This window comes from Psittacula echo (assembly GCF_963264785.1).
Source record: "Psittacula echo genome assembly, chromosome: Z".
Classification (NCBI taxonomy): Eukaryota; Metazoa; Chordata; class Aves; order Psittaciformes; family Psittacidae; genus Psittacula; species Psittacula echo.
In genome coordinates this window covers 14693205-14718735 of record NC_137742.1, presented here as the reverse complement: position 1 = coordinate 14718735, position 25531 = coordinate 14693205, and the positions used below count along the sequence as shown (strand labels likewise).

General features: G+C 38.4%; 1 protein-coding gene across 1 annotated transcript in view; it reads left to right on the top strand.

The window, feature by feature from the left end:
• Positions 1–25531, top strand: part of CPLANE1 (ciliogenesis and planar polarity effector complex subunit 1) — a 64397-nt gene that overhangs the window by 21911 nt on the left and 16955 nt on the right. The window contains exons 17-36 of the mRNA XM_080637536.1: positions 70–203; positions 2864–3081; positions 3363–3527; positions 4465–4603; positions 5027–5136; positions 9367–9528; positions 9691–9799; positions 10160–10463; positions 10937–11870; positions 13042–13205; positions 14041–14171; positions 14726–14808; positions 16031–16113; positions 17549–17617; positions 19188–19380; positions 21505–21762; positions 21978–22727; positions 23629–23792; positions 24321–24450; positions 25317–25371. Of these exons, the coding sequence (XP_080493662.1) occupies positions 70–203; positions 2864–3081; positions 3363–3527; positions 4465–4603; positions 5027–5136; positions 9367–9528; positions 9691–9799; positions 10160–10463; positions 10937–11870; positions 13042–13205; positions 14041–14171; positions 14726–14808; positions 16031–16113; positions 17549–17617; positions 19188–19380; positions 21505–21762; positions 21978–22727; positions 23629–23792; positions 24321–24450; positions 25317–25371 (4355 nt within the window). The remainder of the gene's footprint in view (positions 1–69; positions 204–2863; positions 3082–3362; positions 3528–4464; positions 4604–5026; positions 5137–9366; positions 9529–9690; positions 9800–10159; positions 10464–10936; positions 11871–13041; positions 13206–14040; positions 14172–14725; positions 14809–16030; positions 16114–17548; positions 17618–19187; positions 19381–21504; positions 21763–21977; positions 22728–23628; positions 23793–24320; positions 24451–25316; positions 25372–25531) is intronic.

The window sequence follows — 25531 nt, the reverse complement described above, 5'->3', positions numbered from 1 at the left end:
TAACAGACCTTCATTAGATTATCTATGGGTTTAACTTTGTTATTAATGAAGAGTTTCTTATACTTTCAGACTGAAAAACAGAGAGTGTCACCTGCCATTAAGCTTATCACCAGTGCAGACTTTTCAGGAAAAGTTACAATCTTTGTTAGGACAGCCAGTTACTTCTGAAACATCAGGATGTCTTACATACAAGCGGTTTACAGGTATGCAAAATTATAAATAGGTGTATTTATTTTTCATGTTATTTCACTGCATATACTGTGTTATACACTGTCTTAAAAAGAAACAATTACCTTATCTTTTCCAATGTGTACGTTACTGTTACCATGTATTAAAATACTTCAGTTTTACAGGCATTATGGTTTTGGCTTTCATAATTAAAAAACTGGACTGTATTATCAATCTTGTCTTCTTTGTACGTATCAGCCAAAACCTTATTTGACTGGTCTTGGTATTATGTTCAATTTGGAAGAAAACTGAAGTTTCATTAAAACAAAAGAAAAAAATGCCCTGAAGCAAATGTGAACATATAAACAGTATGGAAAGTAACACCATACTTAAAATTTGTTACATGATGGTGTTTAATTTTTGCCTTTCTTTTCTGTTAATGGTGAAAGGGAGTTGTGTCTCATAGCCCAACAGCTCCATTCATGCAGGTCCAACAGGCAGCAAAACTGAATGTATTTCGAGTAGGCACACACACAAACGCACATATGCTATACCTGTATACAGGTTGCTACAGATCGGTGCCTGCAGATGTGTTCAACACGTGTACGAACAGCACCAAAAATCACATCCCATTTCCCTCTCTTGCTAGTCAGAATGAAGATACAGATCGATGTATAGGCATATGGATACCTAAATATACAATGTGGATCCCTCCAGTAGCTAGGCTTAGAGCTAGCAGCTGAGCCTGTCAAGTTGCTGGTGTCTGCACATATGCCCCAGCCCCACTGCATTTCCTGGTACAGACCTTCTTGCAAATACCTTTCTCCCCACACGTACACAGTCTACTCACCCCCACAGTAAATGGCCTTGAATATACAGTCCACCCAGTAGCTGGATCTGCAGTCCTCAGTCTTTCCATGTGCCTCACCCTTGCAGACACACACACCTATGTGCACACTGTCTTTCTGGCATGTGGTCACAACCTACTTAGTCCCTCCAGTATCCAGATTCCCTTTTCTTGCCCCTGGGGACATGCAGTCACACTAGCTGAGCTCCCTATCATCTCTGGCAGTTGGCCAGTCTTCGCTGGTCCCTCTAGTCACTGCCAGCTCCTGTGGTCTGTCTTGCATGAGCAAGATGCACACACCCCTAGCTCCTAGGGCACTTCACTTGGTCTGAGTTGATATTTGCTAGCACTCATGCAGTCACTTACATAGACTCACTTTCTTTGGTTGCTGGTACTATGGATATGTGGGCACTTTGACCTGTGATCCCACTCCACTTGCAGGCAGTTGATTTTATCTGACTTCAGTCTGCAGATCGCAGATACACAGGGTTTCTGATCTATGGTCTCATTCCAGTTGCTGGCACTTAAAGTCCTCTACATGGACACACAGAATAGAAAACCCTTCACCCAGGAAAATAGACATATGCTAACAAGGGCTAGTGGAAGAAAGTGAGGCTGCCACAGCTCCATATCGTACCTTTGCTTTCTATCTTAAAGATCCCATAATGAGCCTTTTACAATCCCAGAAAACTCTTACCCTGCATTCTGTGCATGTCGTATCCTTCTTGACAGTGACTCCCCTCAAGCCAAAAAGTCCTGAAGAGAGACATTCCCATTGCCTCTTCTTGATGCGTTTCATACGTGAACACTGGGGATGATGGCTTTCCCGGGAAGAGCCTGGACAGGGTGTCCATTTGTCCGAGTACTTAATTTGCTGTTGTACATCTCTGGGCTTGTGGAGATGATCCTTTCATAAGTTGATTTTTCTACTGTGAGTGGATGGGTCTAGGTGTTATTCAGGTTCCTGCTATTGTCTCCTGCTCCTTTGTATGTGTGTATATAACCTTTTTATCACATAACCTAGTACCGTACAGCTGTAATTCCCTCAGCTAGCTAGATCAACCTGTCCTTGTTTACATTTTACAGAAATCTTACTGGCATGATCTCTATTTCTTACTCTTTTTTTGTGTGCGTGTTTGGTAAAACCACATTTCAAGTTCCTGTCAGGAGGTGGATGTTAATCAATCTTTAAGCCATATCCCAAACACTGTAAACTCTTCTTTTGTACCAATTTCCAAGGTTTTTATTTCAAACAGAAACACATACGTACATGTTATGTATAACACTCTTTAAGTATGATAGTAGTGAAAAGATTTGGTAGCACATATTTTATAACAAGCAGAAGGAGTAGAAATGGAAGTAGAACAGTTTAGAATGATGTGAATTTCAGGGTCCAATTAATGAATAATTTCAGCATTCTCCTACTTTTAGAAGATAAGGAAAAAAATTAATAATATGTAAAAGAGATCAAACAAATACATTGCCATTTCCTTGATAATCATGCTCACTGATAAAAAGAGTTGGTTTTATTAATCATTATAAATAGTATACCTAGTTTATGCCTGCTTGGTGAGAAAGATTTGTCAGAATTTTATGCCAAGCAGATACATGGCTGAAAAGTTAAATTTGCTACCTAGAAAGGCAATATCTTTCCCCTTAACATGGCAGAAGCAAAAATTAATAATACTGTTTTGCAACATAAAGAGATCTTATCCTAAAGCAAATAGATGTGTTGTACACATTGTAAGAGGTGAATGCAAATTCTGAAAATGTAGCTTTGTAATTTCAGAATGAAGGCCGTGTATTAAGACAGTTGACTTACTGTTTTCTGTGCTTAATATTTTATAGATCCCCTTGAAGAGGAAGATGCGGATGTTTTTTATAGTTCCATACAGGAACTACTTAAAGCAGCTGCTATGGCAGATACTGATATTCTCTCAGAGACATTTCAGCTTTTGATGGATTCTGCGAAGGAACTTAGCAGAAAATTTTATGGTTTAGTTCCAGATGGGCTCTATCTTCCAGCACCACCATTATACTGTCCTCAGCCAGCTTCTCTCAGTGAAGTAAGCATGCATGATGGAAGTTTCTTGCATCTTCCTGGGTTCTAAATGTATTTACGAAATAATAGTGATCTTTATTCTAGTTCCTTTCAGCTCATTTTTCGTCTGTTTTTTCCATGGCTATTCATTTACTTAACCATAGCTGTAGTGACTCTGTGTTTTTTCCATAAAAGATCTAAATGGAAATACTCTTGGAGCAGACACAGCCTTTGTGTTAGATTCTTACTGTGTATGTCCTTTCTGATTTTGGATCTTGTTTTTGTCTTGGAATTTGCATTTTTCAGGAAGACTGCAATGACATTCTTCTAAAAATTGAAAGAGAAAGTCGTCAGAAAGTGTCAGGAATTCTTCAGCGAATAATCTTGCTGTTCCGGGCTGCTCATTGTTCCTGCCCTGCAGCACAGTGGTATATCACAAAACTGAAGCGGGCAAGGAAAGTTATGCAAAAAGTAAGCATTTAACTTGTTTTTTGTAACTTGATTACCAGTCATAGATGTTACTGACAAGCTTCCAATTGCATTGGAGAAGCATTCAGTCCCATCCGGACTTTGATGTTATGTTTTTTACATGTAGTCTTCTAGTTTTATAGTTCCTGTTCAGTTCTTTCAGGAAACTAGAGTTCACTTAGGGTGGAATATGTAACAGAGAAGGTGATACTCACTTCAGCAGGCCAAGTGGTCAATCCTTGTGCACAGAGCATGGGATTGTAAGATCTCGTTCTACTCGTCTGTTTTGTTTGCACAGAACCAAACTTGGATACATTGATTAAAATTTAAATTTTGTGTAAACTCTGGCTTTTCTTAGGTCATCGTTACACAGCCACTTAAAAGAATGTTGGCTTGCTACAGAAGGGGGTGTGTGTGACTGTCTGCCTTCCCTCAGCTCCCCTGCACCAGTGTTCATGGACTGATATAGATCAGGAACTGGCCTGACTGACAGATACTTCCTTCTGTTTGCTCATTGCATGGTCACATGCTTAATGTTGGCACAGAGGAGTGATCAGAAGTACCAGCTGAAACAAGAGGGAAAACTAGTCTGCCTTGTTTGACAGGAGCCTGGGCTATGTTGGATTAAACTTGTTTTCCTAATCATGATCTCAGTTACTCTTACATTTTGTTGCTCTTGTATTTCATGGTAATCATGAGTATCATGAGTACCGTGCAAGCAAAAGTATTGTTTGTGCCATAGCTCATAGTAAACATATTCCTTAAGATGAATTTTCAGAATACTGATTGGAAGAAAATTGAAAGCAAGTGTAAGGGAATTTTACTGATCATGGCAGTATTCTGCTAATAACTGAGAGGCTGCATGTTTAATAGTGATACACAAAATCTTAAGTGATTTTTATTTCAATTTTGATTATTTATTTTTTTATGTTACGTGTAGATTCGAATGAAAGGATCTCTTTCTTCACTGAGTCCATTCCCGGAGACTTTGCTTCGTTACTCCAATTTCCACACTGTTTTCTATAGAACTACAGCTTCTGGAGACCATCAGTTTGATGATACTACCTGCAAAATTTTAGGTCTGTATACAATAAAACAGGATAATTTAGAACTGAAAAGAAAAAAAAGCACAAGAATGAGAATTTACAGATGCAAAAAAACTCTCCTGAGTTTTTTGAGAGTACACACCCCTGAGTGTACTGCAATGTGTGCAGAAACATGTTCTGTTTCCAAGTTTTATGTTAGTTATCAAAACTTCTGATCTGAAAGTTACTATTAAGGATTATTGTGTGTGTTACGGATCTGACAGATGTGAAAGAACATGAACACTAAGTAGAACTAAAGCACTCTAGCTGGAGAGCATTATTAAAAACTCAAGAACGAGTAATTTTTGTCTTGAACTACTATTACGATAGTGTCAGTTACGTCTAGCTAAAAATCTCAAGCTGTTTTATTTAATTCATTTAAGTAGAATCTCACCACATTGCATGTTTGTGTTGTAGGTTGGTTCAGAGAGCTGTGTGCATTGTGCTGGATGTTTCATGTTCGTGAAAGATTATCTGAGAACTGTAGGCGGTACCAAACTGCAAGGGAAAATATTAACAATCACAAGGTAATTACATTGCTAGTATAATAAGGATACAGTTTAATTGCATAAAGCTATAAGAAGAATTCTAAAGGTCTGCTGTATATTTCTGTGAGAACTGTTATTTGCCTAGTAGGACAAAATTAGCACAGTGCTGCAATGTGCAGTATTTGATGCTACAGAACGGTGCTGTCCATGTGAACTACTTTCTAATAGTACTTCTTTTGTGCTTTTGCTTGGTATTTAATTCAAATAATTAACCAACAAAAAAAGGAGGAAGAGGACAATTAAAAGCAAGGGGCTTTCTCCTAAATCTGTTGTCTCCACCCAGAACCACTTTGCAGTTCTGCACGGGGCTAATGAGGAAACACACTCGCAACATGAACAACCGGCTGATGCGCTGGTAAAGAAGATGGTGCTGTCAGAAAAAAGTGGCGAGTCATAGGGGACTCTACTTTGAAAGGAACAGAGGCACCCATCTGTCGGCCTGACCCAGTCTCAAGGGAGGTGTATTGCCTACCAGGGGCACGGATCAGGGATGCAGCAGAGAGGCTGCCTAGTCTAGTAAGTCCCACTGACTCTTACCCGCTTCTAGTGATCCATGTGGGTGCTAGTGATATAGATAGCAGTAGCCTGGAGAACATAAGGACTACAGAGCCCTGGGGGAGGTGGTTAGAGGGTCTGAAGCTCAGATAGCCTTTTCATCAATAACCCAGGATAAAGGGGAGGACCTTCAAAAGGCTAGGCAGATTTGACAGGTTAATAAATGGTTAGAACAGTGGTGCCATAGTCAGGGGTTTGGGTATTTGAAACATAGGACTCAGTTTAGGAGGCCAGGTCTACTGGAGGCTGATGAAGCTGATCTGACAACGAAGGGGAAGAGCGGTTTTGGTAGGAGGCTTGCCAGACTGGTCAAGGAAGCTTTAAACCAGATGTGTTGAGGGAGGGGGGCATCATTCCATCCCGACACACCCAGTCAGTTGCCAGCACCTATAATAAATGCTCGGAGCAATGTAGAGATATTCAGGCTGCTCTAGCCAATGAGCTGGCTTCATTTGGAGCTTGGCTCAGATGCCTCTGTACAAACTCCCGTAGCATGGAGAACAAACAAGAGGAATTAGAGATGTGTGCATGTCTATGGCAATATGACATAATAGGCATCACTGAAACATGGTGGGATGGCTCTTATGACTGTAGTGTTGGAATGGAGGGTCACAGGCTCTTTAGAAAAGACAGGCTCAGCAGACGGGGAGGGGGAGTTGCTATTTATGTTAGGGATAGGCTGAAGAGTATGGAACTCTGTCTGGGAACTGGTGATCAGTTAACAAGGAGTTTGTGGGCCAAGGTTAAAGGGAGAACAGTGATGGGAGACATTACTGTGGGCATCTGTTACAGACCTCCTGGTCAAGAGGAATCTGTGGATGAAGTGCTCTATAGGCAGATAGGAGCAGCCCTTGTCAAGCTCACAGGCCCTTGTCCTCATGGGGGACTTCAACTACCCTGATATCTGTTGGAGGGACAGTACGGCCCGGCACAAGTAATCCAGGAGGTTCCTCGATTGTGTGGAAGACAACTTCCTTCTGCAAATAATAGAGGAGCCAACAAGGAGAGGTGGCATGCTTGACCTCGTGCTCATCAACAGGGAAGGGCTGGTGGAAATGTGATGCTCCGGGGCAGCCTTGGTTGTAGCAATCATGAGATGGTCAAGTTTGAGCTCCTCAGGACAGTGAGAAGAGCGTGCAGCAAGCTCACTGCCCTGGACTTCAGGAGAGCAGAGTTTGGCTTCTTCAGGAACCTGCTTAGTGAGGTTCCATGGAATATAGCCCTAGAGGGCAGGGGGGCCCAAGACTGTTGGTTGATATTCAAGGATCACCTACTACAAGCTCAGGAGCATTGAGTCCCAACTAGAAGGAAGTACATCAGGATGGCCAGGAGACCTCCTTGGATGGATAAGGAGCTGCTGAAGAAACTTCAAAGGAAAAAGAGGCTTATAAAAGGTGGAAGCAAGGACAGGCAGCCTGGGAAGAATACATGGATGTTGTCCTGGAAGCTAGGGACCAGGTTAGGAAAGCTAAGGCCCAGTTAGAATTAATCTCGGCTAGGGATGTGAAAGATAACAGGAAGGGATTCTATAGGTACACTGCAAATAAAAGACAGACTAGGGACAATGTGGGCCCTTTCCGGAAGCTATCAGGAGAGCTGGCTACCCTGGATTTGGAGAAGACTGAGGTCGTTAATGACTTTTTTGCCTCAGTCTTCACTGGCAGATGCTCTGAGCACCCCACCCAAGACTTGGAAGGCAGATGCAGGAACTGTGAGAATGAAGACCTTAGGCCCACTGTAGGAGAGGATCTGGTTCAAGACCATCTTAAAAACCTGAACGTGCACAAGTCCATGAGGCCTGACAAAATCCATTCGCGGGTCCTGAAGGAGCTGACGAATTAAGTTGCTAAGCCACTGTCCATCATATTTGACAAATCATGGCAGTCAGGTGAAGTTCCTGACAACTGGAAAAAGGGAAATATAACTCCCATTTTCAAGAAGGGGAAAGTGGATGACCCAAGGAATTACAGACCAGTCAGTCTCACCTCTGTGTGTGGCAGAATCTTGGAGCAGATTCTCCTGGAAGGCATGCTAAGGCACATGAAAAACAAGGTGCTTGGTGACAGCCAGCATGGCTTCACTAAGGGGAAATCCTGCCTGACCAATTTGGTGGCCTTCTATGATGGGGCTACGAAACTGATGGACAGGGGCAGAGCAGCTGACGTCATCTACCTGGACTTGTGCAAAGCGTTCGACACTGTCCCACATGACATCCTTGTCTCTAAATTGGAGAGACACCAATCTGATGGGTGGACCACTCGGTGGATAAAGAACTGGCTGGATGGCTGCACACAAAGAGTTGTGGTCAATGGGTCGATGTCCGGCTGGAGACCGGTAACGAGTGGTGTCCCTCAGGGATCGGTGTTGGGACCGGTCTTGTTCAACATCTTTGTCGGTGACATGGACAGTGGGATTGAGCGCGCCCTCAGCAAGTTTGCCGATAACACCAAGCTGTGTGGTTCGGTTGATACGCCGGAGGGAAGAATTGCCATTCAGAGGGACATTGACATGCTTGTGAGGTGGGCTGATGCCAACCTTACGAAGTTTAACCGTGCCAACTGCAAAGTCCTACACCTGGGTTGGAGCAATCCTAGGCACAGCTAATGGTTGGGTGGAGAAGAGATTCAGAGCAGCCCTGCAGAGAAGGGTGTTCAAGGCCAGGTTGGACAGAGTCTTTGGTAACATGGTTTAGTGTGAGGTGTTCCTGCCCATGGCAGGGGGGTTGGAACTAGATGATCTTAAGGTCCTTTCCAACCCTAACTGTTCTATGATCCTATGATTCTAATTGAATATATACTATCAGATGAGCAATAGTTTCTGCACTTGTTGTCTACCTAAGTTTACTTTTTTTTCTAATTAGCTTAAAATAATTTGGGTATTACCTGATGGATGTGTATTCAACACACCAAAAATGTTAAATTGATATCCATTTGGTGTGTTAAATATATATGATTTTTTAAAATAATAATAAAAATGTTAAAATTTAATCATGTTTTCTCTACTTATACCCTCGTCAATTGTTGTCGGTGATCAAGGAAAAAAAAGAAAGATACTAACATGATATTTGTCATATATTCTGTAACAGTACAGAATCTGGCTTAGTAACTCAGCTGTCTTTATCCAAGGTTGCTTCCTTTTTAAAACAAGTCCAGTACTTCTCTTAACCAGAAAAAACAAGCTTTAAATAAACAGGAAGGCTCTTTTTTAAATAGTAGATATTCTGGTTTTTCTGTGCTGTGTGAGACAGTGACAAATGACATAGAAACCACTGACTGTTTCAAAATAAATTGTTCCATCTTAAAAACGAATTTATAATCACCTTAAAGCACAGTAAAAATATTTGCTTTCAGTATGTTAGTCAAATCCTCAAGTTTTATTCTAAATGATTGCAAACAGATCTGTAGCAAAGTGTTACAAGATTGTTTCCTAAACTGGTTTAAAAAAGCTTGCTCTATTTTTAATACATAAGTTATGATTTATAACAACCTTGATCTGTCTCCTAGCATCACATCCTACTTCTCTATTTGACGGTTAAACTAGAGATGTTTATCTTCTGTTAGCAAGGAATCGTTACTATTTGCAGTGCATGAATAATGTACCTGAAATACATTGTTCATATCAGTTAATGTTTCTATAGCAAGGTATTTTTTTTAGGATCTGAAGAAGAATAAATATGATGCCTCCAGAATTGAGCATTGTCTGAATGCAGTGGAGTGGGCTTGTCGAATGCTTCCTTTCTGCAGGTTCATGAATGCTGAGGAATTAGTTCAGGATGTAATTTTGAGTCTGCTTGGAGAGTTGCCACCAGTGAAAAAGGTAAAAGACATTTAAGCTAGAACAAAAGCAATGGAGATTATCACAAATATTTCTTCTCCTTGTAAAATTTACTAGTTAGACTTCCTAGTGGTATAAATTCTGTTGGAAATGACACCTTATTTGTATTTTTGCTACTTTAAAAAGACACTTAATTTTGTGCAGGTGGCAGAGATTTTTGTAAAAGCATTTCCTAATCCTGAAGATATAAGAGTTCCACTAAGAGATAAATATCATGAACTTCAGCAGCGACTGAGACACAGTATTGTTAAAGGTAGTGTGCATCCTGCTTCACAAAATATTAAGCCAACTTTCCTTTTTTTACCCCAAGTATTTATTAACTTGTGACAATACCTTCTGTCATACCATCCATGTAAAAAAATTACAGTTTTCAGTTAGACAACTTTGAGAGAGTTCTGTGGCAAATTCTGCATTTTCCTTCTGATATGTTTGTGCCAATAACAGAATATCATGGCTTCCAAGTTGGTGATGTTCCTTCGCTTTATCACTTTCTGTCTGTATTTCTAAATGGCTGTAATCTATGACAATTTGAAGTTCATTCTTCTCAACTTGAGAGAATTATTGAGATGCGGAAATTTGTATTTAAAACCTCTTGTTTTTTTTCTTTTGGTAGGTTCTGAAAGTGAAGAAATTATGTCCGTTGTTATACAGGCTACTGAAAAAGTGAGAATGAAGGCCTTGAAACATGTAATAAAGAACATAGGCCCTATAGAAATTAATATTTGGGAGCCGGCAGAAGAGGGAGCAGCAAATGATGAACACTGTTATGACAGATTCTCATTAGGCACTAGTCTAAGCAGAAGCACGCTTACTGATCTTGGGAACCCTCAGGTATATAGTGATGGTGACACAGCAGATACGGTTTCTGATGCTTTGTTTGCTGAAGAAATGAGAGCTCAAACACCTTCACTCCAAAGGTATGAACAGAATTGCAGCAGAGATCTTCCTATTTAAATTAAAAAACCAAAATTAAAAAAAGTTGTCTCATCCTGTTTAAGTAATCTTTTCACTAGACTGGATGCTTGTCACATTGGGTAATTTATCAAATAAAGAATTACAAATTTATCACATCTTAGAAATGCCAATGTTATGTCAGTTACTCTGTGACTAATACATTCTTGAAGTGTAATATTATCAGCTATGACCACGTTCATATATGATAGGTACTACTGAGTTACTGTCTGTGTAAAAACTGTGGATTTTGAATTTGATTAATTTGCCACCTTTATTATTAATGTATTAATACTGAAGTTTTAATGTAAATCTGGGGTTGTTCCCATTTTTAGCAGTAGGAAGTAAAGGAGCTAATGTTGCATTTACTTATTTTTTCATGTTAATTCTTCTAACAATGGATTTTGATGTTAACAGTACTTACATTTGTTGTTTACAGGGATTATGAACATCAGAGACAAGGTGAAATAGGTAGTAAAAGTACCACATGCAAGATAAAAGCTTTTAACTGGAAAACAAAGCCTGAAGACAAAGTATATGGAGAAGATATGCATGATCAATGTATTATGCCTGTGGTTGGTGCATGGGAATTTGAACGTGATGATGATGAATATGTAATTTTTTTAGAACTCTTCTTGAGTTACATTCTTGAGAGAGACCTGGTGAACTACAGTGACCTTGGAATTCCATTTCTTACTAGCTTTTCTGGACTTCTTCGAGAGCATGAGTTAAACTCTCTCTTTTTTGATGTTCATACAACACTAAAACGTCGACAGGGCAAAACTAGGAGCCAAAGTGTCTTTAGAGCAGGTTCTTGCTATACTCTCGCCCTGGCATCTTGTGATCCTGAAATAGCATCTGTCTGTAATGAAAACCAAAATAATTTTGAAAATCAAGCCATTTTACGGTCCACTCTACAGATAACAGAACCTTCTGTGTGTACCCTAATGAAAGGATTTAATGACGGATTATTTGGTTTAAAACACAAGTCCATTTACAGAGCTCAGAGTGACAATCAAGAAGTCACTGTTGCATCAGCAAGCCAGACGTTCCCTAACCATACTTTCTCAAGCCTGCAAACTCAGGCAACTTCTAAGTACATTTACAAAACTGTTGGTATGGTTGATATTGTACCAGGAGAGCAACTACCTGTAGAATTGATGGGTAAGTTGAGCAATATTGCTAAATTGCTTGAGTGGATGATCAGATGGTCTTATAAAAGATTCCCCTGCGGTTCCAATAAACAAGATTCCTTACAAGAAGGTCTCCCAGTGATACGCGTGAAAACATCAGCGGCTGCTGTCCTTACTTCTTTGTGGCTGTTAGAACAGTTATATGGAGATGGATCTCAGAAAAAGAGCATAAAATTTAAGGTAAGAAAGAGGATAAGTGTGTCAGTGAAATGGTGAGTTATTTATGTCAGTAAAGAAAATCACACACATCTTTTACCTCATAGTTCCGTTCTCAGTAAAACCTGGAATACTGATTGATAGCCTTTCCTTTAAGTGTTGCTAAGAAAAGGGAAACGTTTCAGGAATACTGAAATTCTCTATGTAGGAAGACTTTGGTTGGAGATGAAAGTCTCTTTGGAAGGCCTGTTCAAAAGCTGACTCATGTATCTAGATACCATATTATTTGACCAAATTCCTAGAAATATAGCTTCTGTATCTAGTTTTAGACATTATCTTTGGAAAAACCTAGTATGAGAGATAGGAGTGGAAAAACAAGACAAAGAATTAGTTTCTCTGCGGTTACTTGAGTTTAGATACACTTGTCTTTGAGGATGCAGCAGATACAGTCTGACTTGAGTACTTAAACTAGTTAAACTGGTGAAAAGTGAATTCTGAATTTCTATCTAGCAGTATTGCGAAGAGTTGGACAATGTGTGTTAATATAAAAGATCTCCAGAAAAACCTCATGAGTATGGCTTTGTATTTAGATACACCTAGATCATTGATCCTCTAATTAAGTTTGCATGAAAGGCTTTGAGGGGAGAGGGTTGTGGAGGTTTTTTTTGAGGAGGTTTTTCTCCCAGTTAAGAGATTTTTGTCTTGGTTTGGGGGTGTATTTTCTGTTTTCTGACAAGTGCCACCTGTATCTTACTTAGAACTTACTGCCGAAATTTAGTGTGTGCATCTTAAGTGCATGGTGATGTATGGCTTTTTGCCACTTACGCTGTCTTCAGTGATAATTTTAGAGTTTGTATTGAGTGTGATGAAGGCCAAATCTCATTATGTATCTTTGTATAGAGAATATTGTCACACAGTGTCTTTGACAACTTATGCTCAATTGACGACGACAGATCTCTCTAATTTTATGTTTCTTTCAGACAAATCAAAGGACTATACCTTCAGCTAATGCAAAAAGGGGTGAAACTTAGGTTCCATAGCAACTGTAAATCCAGAATTTCTGAGCTCTGTAATAGAGAAAAGGGGTGAAGTTAAACATACTGTATGTAATTGTTGAGTTTTTTGAGAGTATCAGGTTTTTTTGGTTGTTTGGTTGTTTTTTTAACTAGTGAATTTTATTTGTCATTATTAATAGAGTCTGGATAACCAAAATCTAAAAGAATTTGCATCTCTATCAGAAGCACAGTCTAGGACAGAGAAAGAAAGTAGTATGGATGAAGGCTCTTCCATACTGGCCAATCCTTCTGTTGATGTCCAGAGCATACAAGCCTACGATGATCTTTGTGAAACTGGTTTGGGGTAACTTACCTTTGTTTAACCTGAGAACTGTAATTGGTCTTAATTGGTCAGCTAAGCAGCATGTCAGCATGAAGAGTTCTACTGTTAATACATGTTATATACACGTTTATTTTTTAGTGCAAATTCAAATTCATGTATGTTGTTTACAGCTGCATGAAGCAGATTAAATATTCTTCATCAGTAGACGTACCTCTAGCTAGAAAACTATGTGGCTGTTGCATATGAAGTGAATTGTCCACGGTTGTTTGTAAACTTGGTGATGTGGAAATAGAACGTAATTTTCTGATAAAATGGATGTCATGGTTTTCTCAAAGGATTTGTAAAACTTTCACTCTTTAGTATAATTTTCTTCATGTTGAGAAGAGAGTTCACAGTGTTAGTTTATTTTAACCTGAATCTGTAATCTAGCTATGCTCATATGCATGCAGAAAAACAGATGGAAAGACAGTAAATATTTTGTTGATATCTTACACAGTTGTGATAATGGAAATGTCCTTTGTGGCATTTCTCTTTATCTTCTGCTACACTGAAGAGGCAAAAAATCTTTGGTATTAGTTTTCTGAGACATTATTGTGTATCTTCTCTCACAAGGTTGTTTTTTTTTTATTTGTTTTATAAAGGAAGTTTCAGTGAGGGAGATAAATGTAATCTAAAAATAGTGTTAGTCTTGGTTTAAGTGAAATTCAGAGAAAATTTAGATGAAGATTGATTATTTCACGGTACTGTTTATTTTACAACTATGCATTAGCCTGCATTTTGAGACAAACAGCATAGTTAAACTAAGATACTTACATTATTTCTATTGTTAATTATCTTTTGTAATTCAAATTACCAGGATGTCTGCAAAGTCAAAATATTTTAATAAGAAGGAACTTAAATGTGGGAATTATTCTGTACCTCATGTGACTGAAGATCATAATGAAGGGGGACCATTTGTTCAGAAGATAGATACAACATCAGATATAGGTTTGTTTTTGTGGTAGATCGTTTTGCTATGCTCTGACATTTAAGACAGTAGGAGTTTTGCCTGAATAGGAATATATGTCCCTTTGTTTATTTAATCAAAAAATTGAAATAAATTTTTATTGTTCTGTTGAAATTACTATTATATAGATTTTATAACTAAATTTTATACAATTGTTTTCTCAAGACTGTTTAAGGCTATAATGTCTATTTGCTGTAAAGATAAGACAATATATATTAATGTATTTCATTCTTTCTTTTCATTCAAAAGTACTAATGCAACTGTGTAAAATAGGATTTGAAAATTTTAAGAGCTGAGTATGCATAGGTTGTTTATCATATTCCTACTGTGAAAATAAGCTTTTTTTTTTTTCCTTCAGGTGTCTTTATCATCACTAGTTAGAGCAGAAGTTTCGAATTTTCTGAGACATTGCTGAATCCCTTTCTCTTTGTGGGAAGGGAAAATATAGGCTCATCTGATCAATTGACAGAAATCACGTAACAGTGCTGTATGTCATGTAGTTTTCTGACTTAGAGTAATTGTGTTTATTTTGTAGAGTTCTTTGAGGAGCCATATGAAACTCCAAAGAGGTCCAGTAGCTCTGTCAAAATCAAACCTATAGAGCATCAAAGAGGAAAGGCAAGTTACTGTCTCTTGCATGGAGTATCAGATTATTATGAATGCTGTTTTCAAAATACCCTGAATTCCTCAATACAAGTAAGAAATTGAGGGCTTAAAGCATTGTCCTGGTTTAGCAGTAGCAGTCATTTTTTCTACTGGTGCAGTGCTGTGTTTTGACTTTCGACCTGGGAATATTACTGATAAAGCTGATGTTTTCAGTTCCTGGTCAGAATGTTTACCCTGACCAAGGACTTTGTGAGTCTCATGCTCTGACAGGGAGGAGGAGAAGCCGGGAGGAAGCAGGGACAGGACACCTGACCCAAACTAGCCAAAGAGGTATTCCATACCACAGCACGTCATGCCCAGGAAGTAGAACTGAGAGTCCCCGGAAGGGCTGGATCATGGCAGGGTGGGGGTGAGGTACCGGTTGGTGAGCGGTTGTATTCTCTTGCTTGTTATTTCCTTTATCATTATTACTATTAGTGGTAGCAGTAGTGATTTGTGTTATACCTTAGTTACTAAACTGTTCTTATCTCAACCCGTGGGAGCTGCATTCTTTTGATTCTCCTCCCCGTCCCTCCAGAAGCGGAGGGAAGAAAGGTGGGGGGGAAGTGGACTTCGTGGTTCTGATTTATGGCCTGGGCTTAAACCACGACAAGCATTTAGGATTGATTCTTTTTTTCCCTGCTTCAATCAGTGATAAAAGTCACAAGTGATTAAGTAGTAGTAAAGTGAGATCTGCTGTGAGCCCTTCTGGAAACAAATTCACTGTTTGTAAAACTACATATATGCCTAGATGCACAGTACATACAATTACATGTAAATGACATTAAATCAATATAGTGTATAACACCACAAATAAATATATAAGATTATGTATGCACACACATATAAAAAAGCAGGTAAATAAATAAATCGGGTTTTCTGCATTTTCATCTTTATCTAAGGGGTGTGAGATTAGCAGAGTGTTTTTTCAGGGTACTTTATGGATATGAATTTCAAAATGAAGAATCATAATAATGAGTTAGAAAGAAAGATTCCCAAATGGATCATTAGGCTGTCTTTATTTCTGATCTGTAGCTGTGCTCTGACAAGTATGTAATTTTGGTTATTTTTCAGTCATATATTTTCGAGTGGCTGATCAATCAAAAGTATGTCTGCCTTAGGCTAGTAATACTTCATTGAAACAGAAGGTCGATATAAAAATTTACAAGTCCATATGCATGTTTTTATATTCCAGCAGATCTCCTTTTCAGAAGTAGATAATCCCCAGGAAGATCAAAATGTGGCAAAAACAACAGAAGGGAAGGCTGAAGAGAATGCGTGAGAGACTTTTTTTTTTTTTTTTTTTTTTTTTTTTTTTTTTTTTTTTTTTTTTTAACTTTAACAAAACTACTTTAAATTTTTAGTCAAAACTCAACAAATACAAAAATTGAAGTCATCTGTTTCACATATTGAAATACAAATTTCACAATACAAAATGCTGGCTGGATGAGCAATTATTCAATAGTGATCAAATAAAAGAGGCATGGTTTGGGGAATGTGTATGTTATATCTGGGGAAACGATAGAGAATAACTGGAAAAGCTTTCAGATACATAGTTCATTCTCCAGAGCTGGAACAGGGGCAGCATCTTCAGGCTAAAGACAGGTGGGGATTTCTTACTCTAGGAAATTTTAGCAGTTAATTTGTTACATGATACAGAAGAAAGAGAGGTTGGTGTCTAGGAGCAGAAGGTGAGATAAAAATGGATATGGGCGATAAACTTGTTAGCTCGTGAAAGGAGGAAGGAGGTATTTTGTACAACTTAAAAATTTACTTCATTATGATATTTTAAAAATTTTGTTCTGAAATATATCTACATTTATAAAGGTGTATAAAATTATGGGACAGGTCCATAAACCTGTTAGACAAATTATCTTTTGAATAGAATACTGTTTGCGTGATTTCTCTGAAGTTTTTCAAGGAAAGAAACTTCGTATTCTGTAAACACAGAGTTTATTATGTTTACCATACAGAATCTTGGTCTTCAGGAATTTTTTCATTTGTTCTAATGACCGAAAAGTATCAACCTATACATTTCAGTTATCTTTCTTCTTGCTTCCACTAAATTTGTAGTAGTGAAAACTTTTCCTCTGATATACAGTGCCTGAGTGTTTTAGTGTTTAGAAAATCTGAATAATTGTGATGGCACATAAATAAAAATTCCTGTGTATATATAATGTTTATGAAAAAATTTTAAATGGAAGGACTTATCATCCTGAACTGGTTTAAAGTGGTGTATCTTTTATTTTGAGAGAAACAAAAATAACTGCACATACAATACCCACGAATTTCTTTCAATATTGGCTTTTCTTTTTTAGAAATGCAGATTGTAATGATATTATCAGCATTGCTTAAATTGGATTTTTCTCTTCTTTTGTCAACTCAGATCAACCTCTTTTTTCACTCATGTTTGTGTTGAATAGACAGAACCTTTTCAGTGCTTTTGTTTGAGTTGGTTTCTTATTGCTAGGGAGATAAAGCACAGATGTCAATATTTGCCAGGTCAAATTGCAGTATAACACGGTAGTTGAAGCAATGTGGATCAGTATAGCTCTGATACAGCTTTCAGGTATTCTGTCTCATACAAATTCTTTTTTGGGAGGTTTTATATATATAAACACGCCCATATGTATATAAGTGTATATGAAATGAAAATAAACAGCATAACAAAGTATTGTAGTATTTACAGTACTCATTTTTTCTTTCTTTGTAGCATGACTGAGGTTGTCACTGGCACCATTTCTCACTTGTTTTCTTTAGAAGAAGATGCAGAAGTTCCCAGGTAAGATAAACCTGTAATATTTTATATAATAAGAAATGGACTGTCCCTATAAAATTTTCAGGATAAAGTAACATGATACATAGGTTTGATTACAAAGTATTTGCAGATACAGTATATTGTACCTTCAAGCGGTAGTATTAAGTGGCATTTGCTGAAACCTTTTTGTACTGTAACCATTGAGGATAATATACTCTTAGTTCTTGTGCAGACTATCACGTGAATCAAACAGGTTAACTCAGAACTACAAGATTTCGAGAGAATACTTTTCTTTCCTAGTTCCGGACAAAATCATTGTATGTATAGAAGGTACATTGTTGTGTAAAACACCGAAACAGTAGCATAATAGACCTATTTATATTTTAATTAAATTCTTAAAATATATATGTCCTACAGTAACTGCTAGATACACATAAATATGTATTTCTATAAACAGAGAATGTTGAAATCGGGAGAAGGATTCAGGAGTTAATCTCAGACTTTCACTTCTAGAATGGTCTTCTATGAGCTCTTTCCATTTAGAGGAAGATCTGAACTATATATCACTTTGGATTCCATTTACGTGTCTCTAATCTCATTTCCTTCTTAAGTTTTTCATGTCAGCTTGAAAAAATTGTAAAATTCTCGAAGTTTTAGGCTTTGGGGCCATGTTTACACATTCTGTCTTCCAGAAGATTTCCTGTGCCCATTCACACACATTACATACCCAAAACCTTCTCAGTATTACTTACTAGCCACTGCTTTATGCTTATGTTTCTTCACATGATTGGAAGCCATCTGTTCAGTTGCAAAAAGTACTCCAAAAGTTGCCTGTAACGTAGCAATGCTAGCATTTTTCTTAAATAGAGAAATGTCTTTTGGGTCAATTTCTGTTGCTGTAGGTGAAGTCATTCAGTTTCTTTGTAACTTAATGTAAATTCTAGCAATCTCTTCTTCACTTAAGGACTTAACTACTTAATAGTCTTTACCTACTGAAATATCTAATTATCTCTGAGAAAATTCAATATATTGTATCATCTGGTACAAGTTATTTCAATTGTTTTCTGATCTTAAAATTTTGTTACTGATTTTCAGTTCCAAATATATAAAGCCACATTCAGTTATTTAAGTAAAAGTTAATATGCTGTTTCTCTTATTCCAGTTAATAATGTCCTTCTCCATTTTAGGATCATAGAATAGTTAGAGTTGGAAAGGACCTTAAGATCATCTAGTTCCAACAATCAGCTGTTTGGTTTTTTGACTAACCTGTCCTCTTTCTGTCATATCATTGTTTTCTGCCTGTATATCTAGTGAAGATACCATTTCAAATATCCTCATGACTAAAATATTGGGTAGCACTTACACCTTTACTACTGTTCTTCATTCAGTGTATTAGGAAGTATTAGGAAAAAGATATCGTACATACTGTCCAGTCAAGATTGTGCAGTGTTAATTACTAAATTGTTCCTAGAGATTAATTATGCTTTAGAAAAATTAAGGTATCTTTAAAATTTTTCAGGTCGATTTAAGGCAACCTCATATAGGTGTTCTGCCTATGAATGTTTTTCATAGTTTTGTTCTTTTCCTTCTTAAGTAATACAGATATTTCTTTAAGTGATGATCAGCCTTCTCAGAATGTTGTGTCAACTATGTCAAGTGTTGCCTCTGCTACTTCCATTTTTGCAAAGAAGCAAGAAGTCAAGGAAGAAGTCCCTACAGAAGAGAAACTAAACACATCAGGAACTGTCAGGCAGATGCTCCAAGATGAAATGTTTAAGTTAGTTCAGGTGAGAGAATCTTGTTATTGAAAATAGTTTTCACAGTATGCAAACTATGTTATTTAAAGAAACGGAGATAATGACTGGTTTAAAAGTATTCTGTGTGTAGTTAGAATCATAGAATCATAGAATAGTTAGGGTTGCAAAGGACCTTAAGATCATCTAGTTCCAACCCCCCTGCCATGGGCAGGGACACCCCACACTAAACCATGTCACCCAAGGCCTCATCCAGCCTGGCCTTGAACACTCCCAAGGATGGAGCATTCACAACCCCCCTGGGCAACTCATTCCAGTGCCTCACCACCATCAGAGAAAAGAATTTCTTCCTTATATCCAATCTAAACTTCCCCTGTTTAAGTTTGAACCCGTTACCCCTTGTTCTGTCACTACAGTCCCTAATGAAAAGTCCCTCCCCAGCATCCTTGTAGGCCCCCTTCAGATACTGGAAGGCTGCTATGAGGTCTCCACGCAGCCTTCTGTTCTCCAGGCTGAACAGCCCCAACTTTCTCAGCCTGTCTTCATACGGGAGGTGCTCCAGTCCCCTGATCATCCTCGTGGCCCTCCTCTGGACTTGTTCCAACAGTTCCATGTCCTTTTTATTGGTGTTGAGGGCACCAGCACTGCACACAATACTGCAAGTGAGGTCTCACGAGAGCAGAGTAGAGGGGCAGGGTCACCTCCTTGGACCTGCTGGTCACGCTCCTTTTGATGCAGCGCAGGATACGGTTGGCTTTCTGGGCTGCCAGTGCACACTGAAGCCAGCTCATGTTCATTTTTTCATTGACCAGCACCCCCAAGTCCTTCTCTGCAGGGCTGCTCTGAATCTCTTCTGTGCCCAGCCTGTAACCGTGCCTGGGATTGCTCTGACCCAGGTGTAGGACCTTGCACTTGTCATGGTTAAACTTCGTAAGGTTGGCATCAGCCCACCTCACAAGTGTGCCAAGGTCCCTCTGGATGGCATCCCTTCCCTCCAGCGTATCAACTGAACCACACAGCTTCGTGTCATCGGCAAACTTGCTGAGGGCGCACTCAATCCCACTGTCCATGTCACCGACAAAGATGTTGAACAAGACCGGTCCCAACACCGATCCCCTGAGGGACACCACTCATTACCGGTCTCCAGCCGGACATTGAGCCATTGACCACAACTCTTTGCGTGCGGCCATCCAGCCAGTTCTTTATCCACCCAGTGGTCCACCCATCAAATTGATGTCTCTCCGATTTAGAGACAAGGATGTCATGTGGGACAGTGTTGAACGCTTTGCACAAGTCCAGGTAGATGACGTCAGCTGCTCTGCCCCTGTCCATCAGTTTCGTAGCCCCATCATAGAAGGCCACCAAATTGGTCAGGCAGGATTTCCCCTTAGTGAAGCCATGCTGGCTGTCACCAAGCACCTTGTTTTTCATGTGCCTTAGCATGCCTTCCAAGAGAATCTGCTCCAGGAGTTTGCCAGGCACAGAGGTGAGACTGACTGGTCTGTAATTCCCCGGGTCATCCATTTTCCCCTTCTTGAAAATGGGAGTTATATTTCCCTTCTTCCAGTTGTCGGGAACTTCACCTGACTGCCATGATTTTTCAAATATGATGGACAGTGGCTTAGCAACTTCATCCGCCAGCTCCTTCAGGACCTGTGGATGGATATTGTCAGGTCCATCCGCGGGTTCTTCAGAACTTATGAGTTCCACATAAACTACTGTGAACTTATTTTAGACTTAACTGTTACTTTTGACTCAAGAAAATGAGTAATATAATAATAAAAATTTGAGTGTGTTTTATTTCACAGAATTCAGTGTGCTTTAATTAGGAAAATTCTGAAGCTGTGATAACTTTGCAGCTATACTAGGATTTAATTTTTTTTAGTACATTGAGACAGTTTTATGTGACCTTGAACTTACTCAAACTTCACAAAAAGGTGAAGGAATTTGTCTTACTTTAGCAGGTATTTAGTGTGTCTTGAAAGAAAGTCCAGTACAGTAAACAATCATACAAGTGAATTATTATTAAAACTTCAGGATGTTTCTTATTTTGTTACTTATACTAGCAGGATGACGAACAGTTATAACATAGCCTAGATAGAATTTTTGCTAAGATTCCTGTTGTTTACAGTGTTATCTTTGTGTGTGTTTACCCAGCTACAGCAAATCAACTTCCTGAGTTTAATGCAAATAGTACAGTCATCCTTTGCCAGCCTGCCAAATGTGCAACAAATTTTGCAACAACAGCAATCTGTTCACCTGGAAGGAGGCCAGCCTGCACACACTGCAGAAAGCAATGGTTCTCTGAAAACACAAGTGCCTGCTCAAGAAGATAAAGGAAAACCTAGTCAAAAAAGCTCTGATTTTCAACTAAGGAATAGTTCAAGTGATGAAAGCAACAACAGCTATATAAAAGTAGGTATATCAAAGTGTTGTTTATAAAGACTGTTTTGTATGTCTGACATGTTATCTGTCCTGCTAAATTATGAAATATTTTCATAGTGATTGCTATAGACCAAAAAGATGTATAAAATACTTGTGCATATATATGTTCTATGATTCTGTATTTAGTGCATGGTTGCTATATCAAGGTACTTGTAAATGCTGTTTTGTTCACTTTACTGATTTAGAATCATTTGGATGCGAATGTTTCTTCAGGCCTGTTAGAAAATCACAGCAAAGAAACGGGATTTATGCCACCATTTCAAGGTTTTCATTCTTCAGCACCTACTAATCCACTTCATCTCCTAGCTCCTTCCGCAGACATCCAGAAAAGACCAAAGTTTTTCCCTGTTGAAAAAAAACCGCATCACTCAAATGGATTTCCTTTGCTTAAGCTTGAACCAGGTTATCATTGCAAACCAGCATTTTTACGTCCAATTGAAATGTCACCGGCTTTTGCCAGACCACTGCCAGTACCACGAGTGGCTTGGAGTTCATCAGATTCCTCATGGAATCATCAGTCAGCAATCATACCAAGAAGGAGTAAGGCAAAAGAAGATTTCAATATGTGTGGATATGACCCTGAGATCCCAAGGCAGATGCATGGGGAAGAGAAAAGATGGGCAGAAGCAGTGCGTAAGGCACCTCCCAAACATCTGAATCTAGATCAGTTTGAAGGACAGCAAGAAGTTTCACCTCAGCAGCAGTCCTCTGCAAATGTAAATATGGGCAAAGCACTGATCACTCAGAACCTGGCTGGTATTCCACTGTTGCACTTGCAACTTGACCCATTACCTAGAGTTCCACCAGTTGTAAGGCAGCCAATCCCTGCTACTTTATTACCTCTTAAACTTGAAGCAAAGCAGACTGACTGCAGAGAAACACTACAGCACACAGGAATATCGCTACTCCATGCTAATTTACCTCAAAAAAAGAAGGTATTGGATTTAATAATATGTTTTTCTAAACTGTAGGGGGTTTATAGTTTTCTGGTTTCTTATTCATCAAAAATTAGTTGATGTTTCCAGACTGTGGAATTTGTAAGCATTTGACACAGCTGCCAGAAGGGATCTGTAACTAAGGTACCTGCTCATTGACATGTCAATATTAGGCATGGTGCAAGCTTGGAAATGTTTTTAATGATGTTAGATTGATTCCACATTCCATCATTCATCAGCAGTCACCTAAATTAGTAATGAATATAGGAATTTACTGTCTAAAAAACTGCGTAATACTTATATGACAAAACCCAGTTCCGTTGTTGCAGAAATATAAGTACAATTATTTCCAGAAATACAAAGAATGCAGTAAGGAATTCTCTTTTTTTAAGGGCAGAAATGGAATACTAAAAGGCTTAGTAAGAAAACCTTACCTTTGGATTCATAATTTGATGTTTGGAAAAATGTTCTAATAGACATAATGCATTCCAGTTGAAAGGAGTGCAAATGATTTTCCTTGAAAGGTGCTCCTTCAGTCCTTGTCTACATTGCATGGTTCCTGCCGTCATCCTCAACTACATACATTAGAAATGCAGAGATTAGTGAAATATGTTCTGTGAAGAAAATTCATATCGAATCATAGAATAGTTTGGGTTGAAAGGGACCTTTGAAAGTCATCTAGTCCAACCCTTTTTTTGCTTACTTTCAGAATATAGTTTACACACGTACACATTCATTGAGATTCTGGTCTGATGCTGTTCATGTTGTTTTCACTTTCTAAAACAGCTATGGGAGTGATGTTTGTATAACTGAGATCCAAAATTTTCATCCAGTCTGACTGGCGTCCCCTCTGTTTCCTGCATTATTGTTTCATTTTGCTTCTTTCTCTGAATACTTTCAGGCACCAAAACTCATTCCACTTCAAGATCTCATTGCATTTGAGCAATGCCACCAGCATGATACTGTGCCCAGTACTTCCTTTGGACAAGACTGCAGTGAACCTATCCAGTTACTAAAAACTGATGTTGAACCATTTGAACTAAGAATGCAGAATAATAGAAAAAGGCAAGCCAACTTTTAAAGTGGGTCTTTATTTTGAAAGACTTACTGGTAACCTATATGTTCTAGCTTTGAAATCAGTGGGAGTTTTTTTACAGAAGCTTCAAATAAAGTAGAGGAGAAAAAAATAGTATTAATAAAGACTCAGCAGGAGAAGTTTAGCATTAGGGTATGAAGGGGCTGTTGCTGTTACCAGACTGATAGGAAGAAGTTTCAAGGGGGAATGATTTGCATGCTGGTACCTGTGGTTTGTGGCTGTCTGCTGTATACTGTTTATGAAGTGCTTTGCTGCTTACCCAGTGAATCCTAACAAGCTACTGTCTGCACTGAGTGTCATCACTGTAGTAATTTTTGACAAGGGATATCCTTTTTCAGTATAAGTCAAGATATAGGCTCTGTTTCTGAATCGATTATGTTTGTCTTTTCCATCTTTATTTCATTATATATTTCTTAACAGTAACATTTCTTAGAAAATGATAGGTACTTTTATTGGTTTAGTGCTGTTATTTTTATTTGTATTTAATATGTTGACAGACAAAAGAGGCGTGATAAGATACAAATAAAAAAGAAGGAGGAAAAGAAGCAACAAAGTGTGTCTTTCCGCCCAGATGACTCTATCATCAGTATCAGTGATTCAGTGGTGGCTGTTGAATCAGGGATTGAGGTATAGAAAAATATTTTTTTTTCTTTTCCATTCGAGTATTAAGTAGAAAGAAAGAAGCAGGGAACTGTAAACCAAAACAGTTGTGTAAATCTCCTTCAGGCTGTAGCCTAGAAACACTGTATGTCTTGCATTTCCTGTAAAGAAGAGATTTGTTTTTATAAAATATTCCAAGGTTGCTTTGGTTTTGCCTGGGACAAGAACATGTCTATTTTGGTAGGATATTTGGGTTTATGTACATTTAAAATGAATATATACACAAACACTAACTACTTAAATAAATAAATATTTAGCCTACTAATGCTAGGGCAGATGACCCAGGCATTACTCTTTTCACATGATGCTAAATTGTGACAGTGCAAGAGTGAGTATAGGGAGCATGGGGTCTCAGTTTTCTCTCAGCCAAGAAACTGAGAAGGGCTTCATCAAGCTGAGTTTTGGTTTATGGAGTTTCACTGTTTGCCTAGGCTTTTCTGCTATCTTTTCACGTATTTGGGGGTTAACCTTGCAAGTATCGGATTTCAAGCTGGAACACTACCAGATTAAAACCTAGATCAGTACTCAGGAGCATCAGGCTCTATTTTTCAGAGCCTCATCAGATGTGGAGATGTTAATTATAGTACAGCAGAGGAATTTGTTACTGCAGATGACCCCAAGGTACATATGAGGAAGAATGTTACATAATCAGTAATTCCACTAAGTTGGAATGGATCAGAAGTATTAAAAAAGAGGTTAAGAAAAGTACATTATAATGATCCTCCCCCAGTCTTTACTCAAACGGGGTATGTTGGAAAGTTAACAGCATCAAGAAAGCCTTTAATTGGCATTGGAACTATTTTTTGAGATAATTATTTTTCTTCTTATATTAGGATCAAGAAGCAAAATCTACCTCTTACCTTCAAGATGTTTTTTTCATTTCAGCGGGCAAGTACAATTCTTCTTAATGCTTTGTGTGCTTGAATAAACTAAGTCAAGGAACAGAAGTTTGTTAGATTTCAAAGGAAAACTCTGCAGTCATCAAGGTGTTAAAAACTCAAGTTGTGCAGTTGATGGGCAATACAGTGTGATGGCTTATGAAGTCCTT